This window comes from Panulirus ornatus, chromosome 46 (assembly GCF_036320965.1).
Source record: "Panulirus ornatus isolate Po-2019 chromosome 46, ASM3632096v1, whole genome shotgun sequence".
NCBI lineage: Eukaryota > Metazoa > Arthropoda > Malacostraca > Decapoda > Palinuridae > Panulirus > Panulirus ornatus.
The window spans coordinates 27,977,793-27,992,249 of NC_092269.1; the positions used below are offsets into that span (position 1 = coordinate 27,977,793).

Sequence of the window (14,457 nt, forward strand, 5' to 3'; positions counted from 1 at the left end):
CGAGGCTGTATCTCTGAGGCGTATCGTGCGCATGTTGAACACTAAAGGTCTGGGAATCATGAGCAGGTTATACATTCACGTTTAACGTATACTTAGATGAAAATCGACTAATGAGATTTTATTTTAGGTAAAGATTTTTCTTTAGGAATACCATCAGAATATCTGGGGAAAGGATAAGAAGAATATCAAGGGAAAGGGCGAGAAGAATAATTAAGGAAAGGGTAAGTAGAATATCTGGGATAAAGATAAGCAGAATATTTTAAGAAAGGGTACATCAGATATTTGAAGTAAAGACAATATTCAAGGGATGGGATGGAGGAAGGGTAAAGAGAACATTCAAGAGATGAGTAAACAGAATATTCGGGGGAGGGATAGATACAGACCACCAAACTAACAATGAAAAGAATTGGTTCTTGTCGTAAGATGTGTTTATTAAGCCACAGTTTGATTTTTCAGAGTAGAAACTACGATTTTTCAATATCAACCACAATTCCTTACCTAGAAAAAACTCCCGTCAACTTAAGATATTCACTGTTACGTTGGCTACAGTTCAATTCACTGTTTATTGAAATGTTGATTTGGATACTTATCAAAACATTGATATATATATATATATATATATATATATATATATATATATATATATATATATATATATATATATTATTATTATCTATTTATTTTGCTTTGTCGCTGTCTCCCGCGTTTGCGAGGTAGCGCAAGGAAACAGACGAAAGAAATGGCCCAACCCACCCCCATACACAATGTATACACACACACGTCCACACACGCAAATATACATACCTATACATCTCAATGTACACATATATATACATACACAGACACATACATATATACCCTTGCACACAATTCACACTGCCTGCCCCTATTCACTCCCATCGCCACCTCGCCACACATGGAATACCTTCCCCCTCCCCCCTCATGTGTGCGAGGTAGCACTAGGAAAAGACAACAAAGGCCCCATTCGTTCACACTCAGTCTCTAGCTGCCACGCAATAATACCCGAAACCACAGCTCCCTTTCCACATCCAGGCCCCACACAACTTTCCATGGTTTACCCCAGACGCTTCACATGCCCTGATTCAATCCACTGACAGCACGTCAATCCCGGTATACCGCATCGATCCTATTCACTCTATTCCTTGCCCTTCTTTCACCCTCCTGCATGTTCAGGCTCCGATCACACAAAATCTTTTTTACTCCATTTTTCCACCTCCAATTTGGTCACCCACTTCTCCTCGTTCCCTCCACCTCCGACACATATATCCTCTTGGTCAATCTTTCCTCACTCATTCTCTCCATGTGCCCAAACCATTTCAAAACACCCTCTTCTGCTCTCTCAACCACGCTCTTTTTATTTCCACACATCTCTCTTACCCTTACATTACTTACTCCATCAAACCACCTCACACCACACATTGTCCTCAAACATCTCATTTCCAGCACATCCACCCTCCTGCGCACAACTCTATCCATAGCCCACGCCTCGCAACCATACAACATTGTTGGAACCACTATTCCTTCAAACATACTCATTTTTGCTTTCCGAGATAATGTTCTCGACTTCCACACATTCTTCAAGGCTCCCAGGATTTTCGCCCCCTCCCCCACCCTATGATTCACTTCCGCTTCCATGGTTCCATCCGCTGCCACATCCACTCCCAGATATCTAAAACACTTTACTTCCTCCAGTTTTTCTCCATTCAAACTTACCTCCCAATTGACTTGACCCTCAACCCTACTGTACCTAATAACCTTGCTCTTATTCACATTTACTCTTAACTTTCTTCTTTCACACACTTTACCAAACTCAGTCACCAGCTTCTGCAGCTTCTCACATGAATCAGCCACCAGCGCTGTATCATCAGCGAACAACAACTGAGTCACTTCCCAAGCTCTCTCATCCACAACAGACTTCATACTTGCCCCTCTTTCCAAAACTCTTGCATTCACCTCCCTAACAACCCCATCCATAAACAAATTAAACAACCATGGAGACATCACACACCCCTGCCGCAAACCTACATTCACTGAGAACCAATCACTTTCCTCTCTTCCTACCCGTACACATGCCTTACATCCTCGATAAAAACTTTTCACTGCTTCTAACAACTTTCCTCCCACACCATATATTCTTAATACCTTCCACAGAGCATCTCTATCAACTCTATCATATGCCTTCTCCAGATCCATAAATGCTACATACAAATCCATTTGCTTTTCTAAGTATTTCTCACATACATTCTTCAAAGCAAACACCTGATCCACACATCCTCTACCACTTCTGAAACCACACTGCTCTTCCCCAATCTGATGCTCTGTACATGCCTTCACCCTCTCAATCAATACCCTCCCATATAATTTACCAGGAATACTCAACAAACTTATACCTCTGTAATTTAAGCACTCACTCTTATCCCCTTTGGCTTTGTTCAATGGCACTATGCACGCATTCCGCCAATCCTCAGGCACCTCACCATGAGTCCTACATACATACATACATTAAATATATATATATATATATATATATATATATATATATATATATATATATATATATATATATATATATATACAGAGAAGAGGTAGCAAAAGCTTTGCGGAAGATGAAAGCCGGCAAGGCAGCAGGTTTGGATGGTATTGCAGTGGAATTTATGAAAAAAGGGGGTGACTGTATTGTTGACTGGTTGGTAAGGTTATTCAATGTATGTATGACTCATGGTGAGGTGCCTGAGGATTGGCGGAATGCGTGCATAGTGCCATTGAACAAAGCCAAAGGGGATAAGAGTGAGTGCTTAAATTACAGAGGTATAAGTTTGTTGAGTATTCCTGGTAAATTATATGGGAGGGTATTGATTGAGAGGGTGAAGGCATGTACAGAGCATCAGATTGGGGAAGAGCAGTGTGGTTTCAGAAGTGGTAGAGGATGTGTGGATCAGGTGTTTGCTTTGAAGAATGTATGTGAGAAATACTTAGAAAAGCAAATGGATTTGTATTAAATCCATTTATGGATCTGGAGAAGGCATATGATAGAGTTGATAGAGATGCTCTTTGGAAGGTATTAAGAATATATGGTGTGGGAAGCAAGTTGTTAGAAGCGGTGAAAAGTTTTTATCGAGGATGTAAGGCATGTGTACGTGTAGGAAGAGAGGAAAGTGATTGGTTCTCAGTGAATGTAGGTTTGCGGCAGGGGTGTTTGATGTCTCCATGGTTGTTTAATTTATTTATGGATGGGGTTGTTAGGGAGGTGAATGCAAGAGTTTTGGAAAGAGGGGCAAGTATGAAGTCTGTTGTGGATGAGAGAGCTTGGGAAGTGACTCAGTTGTTGTTCGCTGATGATACAGCGCTGGTGGATGATTCATGTGAGAAACTGCAGAAGCTGGTGACTGAGTTTGGTAAAGCGTGTGAAAGAAGAAGGTTAAGAGTAAATGTGAATAAGAGCAAGGTTATTAGGTACAGTAGGGTTGAGGGTCAATCAATTGGGAGGTAAGTTTGAATGGAGAAAAACTGGAGGAAGTGAAGTGTTTTAGATATCTGGGAGTGGATCTGGCAGCGGATGGAACCATGGAAGCGGAAGTGAATCATAGGGTGGGGGAGGGGGCGAAAATCCAGGGAGCCTTGAAGAATGTGTGGAAGTCGAGAACATTATCTCGGAAAGCAAAAATGAGTATGTTTGAAGGAATAGTGGTTCCAACAATGTTGTATGGTTGCGAGGCGTGGGCTATGGATAGAGTTGTGCGCAGGAGGGTGGATGTGCTGGAAATGAGATATTTGAGGACAATGTGTGGTGTGAGGTGGTTTGATGGAGTAACTAATGTAAGGGTAAGAGAGATGTGTGGAAATAAAAAGAGCGTGGTTGAGAGAGCAGAAGAGGGTGTTTTGAAATGGTTTGGGCACATGGAGAGAATGAGTGAGGAAAGATTGACCAAGAGGATATATGTGTCGGAGGTGGAGGGAACGAGGAGAAGTGGGAGACCAAATTGGAGGTGGAAAGATGGAGTGAAAAAGATTTTGTGTGATCGGGGCCTGAACATGCAGGAGGGTGAAAGGAGGGCAAGGAATAGAGTGAATTGGATCGATGTGGTATACCGGAGTTGACGTGCTGTCAGTGGGTTGAATCAGGGCATGTGAAGCGTCTGGGGTAAACCATGGAAAGTTGTGTGGGGCCTGGATGTGGAAAGGGAGCTGTGGTTTCGGGCATTATTGCATGACAGCTAGAGACTGAGTGTGAACGAATGGGGCCTTTGTTGTCTTTTCCTAGTGCTACCTCGCACACATGAGGGGGGAGGGGGAAGGTATTTCATGTGTGGCGAGGTGGCGATGGGAATGAATAAAGGCAGACAGTGTGAATTGTGTGCATGGGTATATATGTATGTGTCTGTGTATGTATATATATGTGTACATTGAGATGTATAGGTATGTATATTTGCGTGTGTGGACGTGTATGTATATACATTGTGTATGGGGGTGGGTTGGGCCATTTCTTTCGTCTGTTTCCTTGCGCTACCTCGCAAACGCGGGAGACAGCGACAAAGCAAAACAAAACAAAAAAAATAATATATATATATATATATATATATATATATATATATATATATATATTCATTTTTATTATACTTTGTCGCTGTCTCCCGCGTTTGCGAGGTAGCGCAAGGAAACAGACGAAAGAAATGGCCCAACCCCCCCCATACACATGTATATACATACGTCCACACACGCAAATATACATACCTACACAGCTTTCCATGGTTTACCCCAGACGCTTCACATGCCTTGATTCAATCCACTGACAGCACGTCAACCCCGGTATACCACATCGCTCCAATTCACTCTATTCCTTGCCCTCCTTTCACCCTCCTGCATGTTCAGGCCCCGATCACACAAAATCTTTTTCACTCCATCTTTCCACCTCCAATTTGGTCTCCCTCTTCTCCTCGTTCCCTCCACCTCCGACACATATATCCTCTTGGTCAATCTTTCCTCACTCATTCTCTCCATGTGCCCAAACCACTTCAAAACACCCTCTTCTGCTCTCTCAACCACGCTCTTTTTATTTCCACACATCTCTCTTACCCTTACGTTACTCACTCGATCAAACCACCTCACACCACACATTGTCCTCAAACATCTCGTTTCCAGCACATCCATCCTCCTGCGCACAACTCTATCCATAGTCCACGCCTCGCAACCATACAACATTGTTGGAACCACTATTCCTTCAAACATACCCATTTTTGCTTTCCGAGATAATGTTCTCGACTTCCACACATTCTTCAAGGCCCCCAGAATTTTCGCCCCCTCCCCCACCCTATGATCCACTTCCGCTTCCATGGTTCCATCCGCTGCCAGATCCACTCCCAGATATCTAAAACACTTCACTTCCTCCAGTTTTTCTCCATTCAAACTCACCTCCCAATTGACTTGACCCTCAACCCTACTGTACCTAATAACCTTGCTCTTATTCACATTTACTCTTAACTTTCTTCTTCCACACACTTTACCAAACTCAGTCACCAGCATCTGCAGTTTCTCACATGAATCAGCCACCAGCGCTGTATCATCAGCGAACAACAACTGACTCACTTCCCAAGCTCTCTCATCCCCAACAGACTTCATACTTGCCCCTCTTTCCAAAACTCTTGCATTTACCTCCCTAACAACCCCATCCATAAACAAATTAAACAACCATGGAGACATCACACACCCCTGCCGCAAACCTACATTCACTGAGAACCAATCACTTTCCTCTCTTCCTACCCGTACACATGCCTTACATCCTCGATAAAAACTTTTCACTGCTTCTAACAACTTTCCTCCCACACCATATATTCTTAATACCTTCCACAGAGCATCTCTATCAACTCTATCATATGCCTTCTCCAGATCCATAAATGCTACATACAAATCCATTTGCTTTTCTAAGTATTTCTCACATACATTCTTCAAAGCAAACACCTGATCCACACATCCTCTACCACTTCTGAAACCACACTGCTCTTCCCCAATCTGATGCTCTGTACATGCCTTCACCCTCTCAATCAATACCCTCCCATATAATTTACAAGGAATACTCAACAAACTTATACCTCTGTAATTTGAGCACTCACTCTTATCCCCTTTGCCTTTGTACAATGGCACTATGCACGCATTCCGCCAATCCTCAGGCACCTCACCATGAGTCATACATACATTAAATAACCTTACCAACCAGTCAACAATACAGTCACCCCCTTTTTTAATAAATTCCACTGCAATACCATCCAAACCTGCTGCCTTGCCGGCTTTCATCTTCCGCAAAGCTTTCACTACCTCTTCTCTGTTTACCAAATATATATAAACGAGAGGGGAGGATTTCCTGCCCCCACTCCCTCCCTTTATTCTTTTTTTCCAAAAGAAGGAACAGAGAAGGGGGCCAGGTGAGGATATTCCCTCAAAGGCCCAGTCCTCTGTTCTTAACGCTACTTCGCTAACGCGGGAAATGGCGAATAGTACGAAAGAAAGAAAAGAAAGATATTTACGTCAACATTCAGGAAATGTTTACGGGAATATTTACGATGTTTGTCAATATTAGATGTTTACAAGGAGGGGATCCTAGGACGATGTTTGCCATTATCGATGGGCGTTCACGGTGAGAGAGGAGCTCCATGACAACCTCTCCCGACCACACTCTCCCACACCCTCTCCCATCAGCTCTCCCCACCATCCAGACCTCATCCGACCCACGCAACACCATCCTGTCATCTCTTATCTTTGTCACCACCATCTTGACCTTTTCCATCACTCTCTCCACTATCCTGACCTCTTCCATCACTCTCACCACCATACTGACCTCTTCCATCACTCTCACCACCATACTAACCTCTTCCATCACTCTCACCACCATACTAACCTCTTCCACCACTCTCACCGCCATACTAACCTCTTCCATCACTCTCACCGCCATACTAACCTCTTCCATCACCCTCACCACCATACTGACCTCTTCCATCACTCTCACAGCCATGCTGACCTCTACCGTCAGTCTCACAGCTATCCTGACGTCTCCCATCATTCTCACCACCATCTTGACCTTAACCATCACTTCCATGACCCTCATTAGCTCTCCCATCACTCTCACCATCCTCTTGAACTCTCCCATTGTTCTCATCACCATAATGGATCTCCTATCACTCTCACTACCATACTGGACCTCCTCCATCACTCTCACTTCCATCACTCTCCTATCACTCTCACCATCTTCCTAAACTTTCCCATCACTCCCACCACCCTCCTGACCTCTCATCACTCTCACCACCATCCTGAACCCCACCCCATCCCCCGCGCTTTCACCACCCTCCTGAACTCTCCCATTACTCTCACCGCCCTACTGAACCCTCCCATCGCTCTCACTACCCTCCTGAACTTTCCCCCCGCTCTCACCACCATACTGGATCTCACCCATCACTTTCACCACCCTCCTGAACTCTCCCATCACTCTCACCACCATACTGGATCTCTCCCATCACTTACACCACCATACTGACCTCTCCCCTCACTCTCACCACCGTCCTGTACCTTCTTACTCTCACCACCTTCCTGAGCTCTCACTTCGCTCTCACCACCCTCCTGAACCCTCCCCTCACTCTCACCACCATCCTGAGCTCTCACTTTGCTCTCACCACCCTCCTGAACCCTCCCCTCACTCTCACCACCCTCCTGAACCCTCCCCTCACTCTCACCACCCTCCTGAGCTCTCACTTTGCTCTCACCACCCTCCTGAACCCTCCCCTCACTCTCACCACCCTCCTGAGCTCTCACTTTGCTCTCACCACCCTCCTGAACCCTCCCCTTACTCTCACCACCCTCCTGAACCCTTCCCTCACTCTCACCACCCTCCTGAACCCTCCCCTTACTCTCACCACCCTCCTGAACCCTGCCCTCACTCTCACCACCCTCCTGAACCCTCCCCTTACTCTCACCACCCTCCTGAACCCTCCCCTTACTTTCACCACCCTCCTGAACCCTCCCCTTACTCTCACCACCCTCCTGAGCTTTCACTTTGCTCTCACCACCCTCCTGAACCCTCCCCTCATTCTCACCACCCTCCTGAACCCTCCCCTCACTCTCACCACCCTCCTGAACCCTTCCCTCACTCTCACTAACCTCCTGAACCCTCCCCTCACTCTCACCACCCTCCTGAGCTCTCACTTTGCTCTCACCACCCTACTGAACCCTCCCCTTACTCTCACCACCCTCCTGAACCCTCCCCTTACTCTCACCACCCTCCTGAACCCTCCCCTCTCTCTCACCACCCTCCTGAGCTCTCACTTTGCTCTCACCACCCTCCTGAACCCTCCCCTTACTCTCACCACCCTCCTGAGCTCTCACTTTGCTCTCACCACCCTCCTGAACCCTCCCCTCACTCTCACCACCCTCCTGAACCCTTCCCTCACTCTCACTACCCTCCTGAACCCTCCCCTCACTCTCACCACCCTCCTGAGCTCTCACTTTGCTCTCACCACCCTCCTGAACCCTCCCCTTACTCTCACCACCCTCCTGAACCCTCCCCTCACTCTCACCACCCTCCTGAGCTCTCACTTTGCTCTCACCACCCTCCTGAACCCTCCCCTTACTCTCACCACCCTCCTGAACCCTCCCCTCACTCTCACCACCCTCCTGAGCTCTCACTTTGCTCTCACCACCCTCCTGAACCCTCCCCTCACTCTCACCACCCTCCTGAGCTCTCACTTTGCTCTCACCACCCTCCTGAACCCTCCCCTTACTCTCACCACCCTCCTGAACCCTCCCCTTACTCTCACCACCCTCCTGAACCCTCCCCTTACTCTCACCACCCTCCTGAACCCTCCCCTTACTCTCACCACCCTCCTGAACCCTCCCCTCACTCTCACCACCCTCCTGAGCTCTCACTTTGCTCTCACCACCCTTCTGAACCCTCCCCTCACTCTCACAACCCTCCTGAGCTCTCACCACCCTCCTTAAACTCTCCCCTCGCTCTCACCACCAAAGACCCCATCCCCCTCGTCTTGCCCCACAACCTATCCAGACCCTAACTGGCTAACAACAGTTCAGGGACTCATTCCTTTACCAATAGACACCAAAACTCCATCACTTCCAGACAGCCTTATGGCTCTTCCATCCCTCTTCCCTCATACTCCCCTCCCTCCTCCCTTCCTTCCCGTCATACAGTTCCATACATCTTTTTTCTCCTTCTAGGTAAAATAAGACGGAGTCAGCCTTAAGTCTCTCCAGGTTCCTGCCGCTCTTTTGATACAGCCTCTCTCTCTCTCTCTCTCTTTCTCTCTCTCTCTCTCTCTCTCTCTCTCTCTCTCTCTCTCTCTCTCTCTCTCTCTCTCTCTCTCCATCTCTTTTACCTCACTCCTCCATCCCGCTAATGGATGGATGGATGGAGAGGCCCACCAGGGATGGTAGCAAATGATGCATTAAGATGACGGGCGACCCAAAAAACGCTTGCAGTGTTACAAGATGGCTTGGGGGAAGGGAAGGGCGGTGATTGGTGGAGATTACAAGAGGATGCTTACGTGGCGTCCGTTCGTTGGCGGATATCGCATGACGATTTTAAATGGCTTCTTTTGATTGGTGGACGGTATTTGAAGGTCCTCAGGGGGGTTTCTCGTGATTGGTGGATCTGACAGAGAGGTTTTAAATGACATCTATCGATTGGTGGATGCTATATGAAGGTTGCAGGTGGTGTCTGTTGATTGGTGGATGCACATGGAAGTCCAAGATGACATGGATGACAGAGAAGGGCAACGGATGAAGACGGTGCACGACGAAAGGAAACAGAAGCGTATTAATTAATAAAAAGGATGAGAGGGACGAATACTGGGTGAGGGAGATGGATGAGAGGGACGAATACTGGGTGAGGGAGATGGATGAGAGAGACGAATACTGGGTGAGGGAGATGGATGAGAGAGACGAATACTGGGTGAGGGAGATGGATGAGAGGGACGGATACTGGGTGAGGGAGATGGATGAGAGGGAGGAATACTAGGTGAGGGAGATGGATGAGAGGGACGGATACTGGGTGAGGGAGATGGATGAGAGACGAATACTGGGTGAGGGAGATGGATGAGAGGGAGGAATACTAGGTGAGGGAGATGGATGAGAGGGACGGATACTGGGTGAGGGAGATGGATGAGAGGGACGAATACTGGGTGAGGGAGATGGATGAGAGAGACGAATACTGGGTGAGGGAGATGGATGAGAGGGACGGATACTGGGTGAGGGAGATGGATGAGAGACGAATACTGGGTGAGGGAGATGGATGAGAGGGACGGATACTGGGTGAGGGAGATGGATGAGAGGGACGAATACTGGGTGAGGGAGATGGATGAGAGGGACGGACCCTGGGTGAGGGAGATGGATGAGAGAGACGAATACTGGGTGAGGGAGATGGATGAGAGGGACGGACCCTGGGTGAGGGAGATGGATGAGAGAGACGAATACTGGGTGAGGGAGATGGATGAGAGGGACGGATACTGGGTGAGGGAGATGGATGAGAGGGAGGAATACTAGGTGAGGGAGATGGATGAGAGGGACGGATACTGGGTGAGGGAGATGGATGAGAGAGACGAATACTGGGTGAGGGAGATGGATGAGAGGGACGAATACTGGGTGAGGGAGATGGATGAGAGGGAGGAATACTAGGTGAGGGAGATGGATGAGAGGGACGGATACTGGGTGAGGGAGATGGATGAGAGAGACGAATACTGGGTGAGGGAGATGGATGAGAGGGACGGACCCTGGGTGAGGGAGATGGATGAGAGAGACGAATACTGGGTGAGGGAGATGGATGAGAGGGACGGATACTGGGTGAGGGAGATGGATGAGAGGGAGGAATACTAGGTGAGGGAGATGGATGAGAGGGACGGATACTGGGTGAGGGAGATGGATGAGAGGGACGAATACTGGGTGAGGGAGATGGATGAGAGGGACGAATACTGGGTGAGGGAGATGGATGAGAGGGACGGACCCTGGGTGAGGGAGATGGATGAGAGAGACGAATACTGGGTGAGGGAGATGGATGAGAGGGACGGATACTGGGTCAGGGAGATGGATGAGAGAGACGAATACTGGGTGAGGGAGATGGATGAGAGGGACGGATACTGGGTGAGGGAGATGGATGAGAGGGAGGAATACTAGGTGAGGGAGATGGATGAGAGGGACGGATACTGGGTGAGGGAGATGGATGAGAGAGACGAATACTGGGTGAGGGAGATGGATGAGAGGGAGGAATACTAGGTGAGGGAGATGGATGAGAGGGACGGATACTGGGTGAGGGAGATGGATGAGAGGGACGAATACTGGGTGAGGGAGATGGATGAGAGGGACGAATACTGGGTGAGGGAGATGGATGAGAGGGACGGACCCTGGGTGAGGGAGATGGATGAGAGAGACGAATACTGGGTGAGGGAGATGGATGAGAGGGACGGATACTGGGTGAGGGAGATGGATGAGAGAGACGAATACTGGGTGAGGGAGATGGATGAGAGGGACGAACCCTGGGTGAGGGAGATGGATGAGAGAGACGAATACTGGGTGAGGGAGATGGATGAGAGGGACGGATACTGGGTGAGGGAGATGGATGAGAGGGAGGAATACTAGGTGAGGGAGATGGATGAGAGGGACGGATACTGGGTGAGGGAGATGGATGAGAGAGACGAATACTGGGTGAGGGAGATGGATGAGAGGGACGAATACTGGGTGAGGGAGATGGATGAGAGGGAGGAATACTAGGTGAGGGAGATGGATGAGAGGGACGGATACTGGGTGAGGGAGATGGATGAGAGAGACGAATACTGGGTGAGGGAGATGGATGAGAGGGACGGACCCTGGGTGAGGGAGATGGATGAGAGAGACGAATACTGGATGAGGGAGATGGATGAGAGGGACGGACCCTGGGTGAGGGAGATGGATGAGAGAGACGAATACTGGGTGAGGGAGATGGATGAGAGGGACGGATACTGGGTGAGGGAGATGGATGAGAGGGAGGAATACTAGGTGAGGGAGATGGATGAGAGGGACGGATACTGGATGAGGGAGATGGATGAGAGAGACGAATACTGGGTGAGGGAGATGGATGAGAGGGACGAATACTGGGTGAGGGAGATGGATGAGAGGGAGGAATACTAGGTGAGGGAGATGGATGAGAGGGACGGATACTGGGTGAGGGAGATGGATGAGAGAGACGAATACTGGGTGAGGGAGATGGATGAGAGGGACGGACCCTGGGTGAGGGAGATGGATGAGAGAGACGAATACTGGGTGAGGGAGATGGATGAGAGGGACGGATACTGGGTGAGGGAGATGGATGAGAGGGAGGAATACTAGGTGAGGGAGATGGATGAGAGGGACGGATACTGGGTGAGGGAGATGGATGAGAGAGACGAATACTGGGTGAGGGAGATGGATGAGAGGGAGGAATACTAGGTGAGGGAGATGGATGAGAGGGACGGATACTGGGTGAGGGAGATGGATGAGAGGGACGAATACTGGGTGAGGGAGTTGGATGAGAGGGACGAATACTGGGTGAGGGAGATGGATGAGAGGGACTGACCCTGGGTGAGGGAGATGGATGAGAGAGACGAATACTGGGTGAGGGAGATGGATGAGAGGGACGGATACTGGGTGAGGGAGATGGATGAGAGGGACGAACCCTAGCTAGCACAAGGAGGAGGAGGAGGAGGAGGAGGTGGAGACGTGATGGAAGGGAGAGGCGACGTGAGAAGCTGAGGCGAGGCAGCGTGACGAGAGGGAGGGAGGGAATGCCGTCACTGGACGCTGGACCAGAGGGTTAGGTACTGTGGAGAGAGAGAGAGAGAGAGAGAGAGAGAGAGAGAGAGAGAGAGAGAGAGAGAGAGAGAGAGAGAGAGAGAGAGAGAGTCTTGGATGATGTACTCCATCATCGTTCAGTTACAGGATGAGGGAGGTTAGGAAACATGGACAAAGAAGAGCGAGGAATGGACGAAGATAAAGACGAATGAGGGTAAAGAAACAGAGCAAAGCTAGAGATAGCTCTCAGGGCCGCCATATTTCTATGATCCAGACTGGTCAACAATCAGTTAATAAATACTGCCATTAAAGTCATGGTTCAGTCCTGGTTATGACGAAGATATATCTATTGACTGTGTGTTGCCTCTGAGAAGGCGAGGATGGATGGATCTGTGGTGAAGTGTTTGCTAATGGTGCACAGGGTCGTGGGTTGGAATCCCAGCTAATCCAAGGCTTTAGGAAGATGGGTGAGGATTGGTCTGTACAGAGACGGAACAGGAGGGATTTAAGGAAGATAGGAGAGGAGTATTCTGTACAGAGGAGGATAATGAGGGCTTTAAGGAGGATAGGAGAGGAGTATTTTGTACAGAGATGGAACAGGAGGGATTTAGGAAGATGGGAGAGGAGTATTCTGTACAGAGATGGAACAGGAGGGATTTAGGAAGATAGGAGAGGAGTATTTTGTACAGAGATGGAACAGGAGGGATTTAGGAAGATAGGAGAGGAGTATTCTGTACAGAGATGGAACAGGAGGGATTTAGGAAGATAGGAGAGGAGTATTTTGTACATAAAAGGACGGAGAAGGTTTGAGGAAGATGGTGAGCACTTACCAGGTGACCTCTTCGTTGTAGATGGTGAGGAGGAGGGCGCAGATGGAGACGCAGTAGAAGGTGGAGTCGCGAATGAGCGGCCACCAGTTGATGGTGATGACGTGGCCGGCGAAGAGCGCGCACACGGAGATGACGAACATGATGTTGAACACGGCCGACCCGATGACGCCGCTGATGCCTATGTCGTCCTGCAGGGGGAGGGGAGGTGGAGTTACGCACACGGGGAGATGTTACGCACACGGGAACACCAGCCACCCGGACACGGGAGAGGTGACCCGCAGACGGGAACGTAGAAAGAGGAGGTGCGAGATTATGCGTACACGGGAAGTGATAGTGCGAGACTATGCGTACACGGGAAGTGATAGTGTGAGACTATGCGTACACGGGAAGTGATAGTGCGAGACTATGCGTATAAGGGAAGTGATAGTGCGAGACTATGCGTATACGGGAAGTGATAGTGCGAGACTATGCGTACACGGGAAGTGATAGTGTGAGACTATGCGGACACGGGAAGTGATAGTGTGAGACTATGCGTACACGGGAAGTGATAGTGCGAGACTATGCGTATACGGGAAGTGATAGTGTGAGACTATGCGTATACGGGAAGTGATATTGCGAGACTATGCGTACACGGGAAGTGATAGTGTGAGACTATGCGTACACGGGAAGTGATAGTGCGAGACTATGCGTATACGGGAAGTGATAGTGTGAGACTATGCGTATACGGAAATTGATAGTGCGAGACTATGCGTATACGGGAAGTGATAGTGTGAGACTATGCGTACACGGGAAGTGATAGTGTGAGACTATGCGT

General features: G+C 48.7%; 1 protein-coding gene across 3 annotated transcripts in view; it reads right to left on the reverse strand.

Annotated features, from left to right (window-relative positions):
- LOC139763167 (probable sodium/potassium/calcium exchanger CG1090) overlaps positions 1-14,457 on the reverse strand; it is a 362,327-nt gene that overhangs the window by 107,886 nt on the left and 239,984 nt on the right. For all 3 annotated transcript variants that reach the window (XM_071688878.1, XM_071688880.1, XM_071688877.1), the window contains exon 5: positions 13,644-13,831. In XM_071688878.1, coding sequence (XP_071544979.1) covers positions 13,644-13,831 — 188 coding nt within the window. The remainder of the gene's footprint in view (positions 1-13,643; positions 13,832-14,457) is intronic.